At 58.5% G+C, this 381-nt stretch overlaps 1 protein-coding gene across 1 annotated transcript in view; it reads left to right on the forward strand.

Annotated features, from left to right (window-relative positions):
- Positions 1-381, forward strand: part of EMH_0021190 (uncharacterized protein) — a gene marked incomplete at both ends in the record, with an annotated part of 4113 nt that overhangs the window by 648 nt on the left and 3084 nt on the right. Inside the window, one exon of the mRNA XM_013501717.1 lies at positions 6-379. Within this exon, the coding sequence (XP_013357171.1) occupies positions 6-379 (374 nt within the window). The remainder of the gene's footprint in view (positions 1-5; positions 380-381) is intronic.

Below are 381 nucleotides of genomic sequence, written 5' to 3' on the forward strand. Positions count from 1 at the left end.
TACAGCAGCAGCAGCAGCAGCAGCAGCAACTTCTCCTGCTGCATCTTATCTACCAGCAGCAGCAGCAGCAGCAGCAGCAGTAACAGCAACGGCAGCAGCAGCAGCAGCAGGGGTCAAGTGCTCAACACAAACAGCGCGACCAACAGCAGCAGCAACAACAGCAGCAGCAGCAGGCAGCAGCAGAGGCAGCAACAGCAGCAGCAGCAGCAACAGCAGCAGAAGCGCCAACAGCAGCAGCAGCAGCAGCAGCAGCAACAGCAGCAGCAGCAGCAGCAGCAGCAAGAGCAGAATGGTTGGGCTTGCCTGATGAGGTTAGGCTCTGATGCAGCAGCCGCAGCTGCTGCCGCACATCCTCGATTCGTTCCTTTGAAAGTAGCAGCT

This window comes from Eimeria mitis, genomic scaffold (assembly GCF_000499745.2).
Source record: "Eimeria mitis Houghton genomic scaffold, Emh_scaff741, whole genome shotgun sequence".
Classification (NCBI taxonomy): Eukaryota; Apicomplexa; class Conoidasida; order Eucoccidiorida; family Eimeriidae; genus Eimeria; species Eimeria mitis.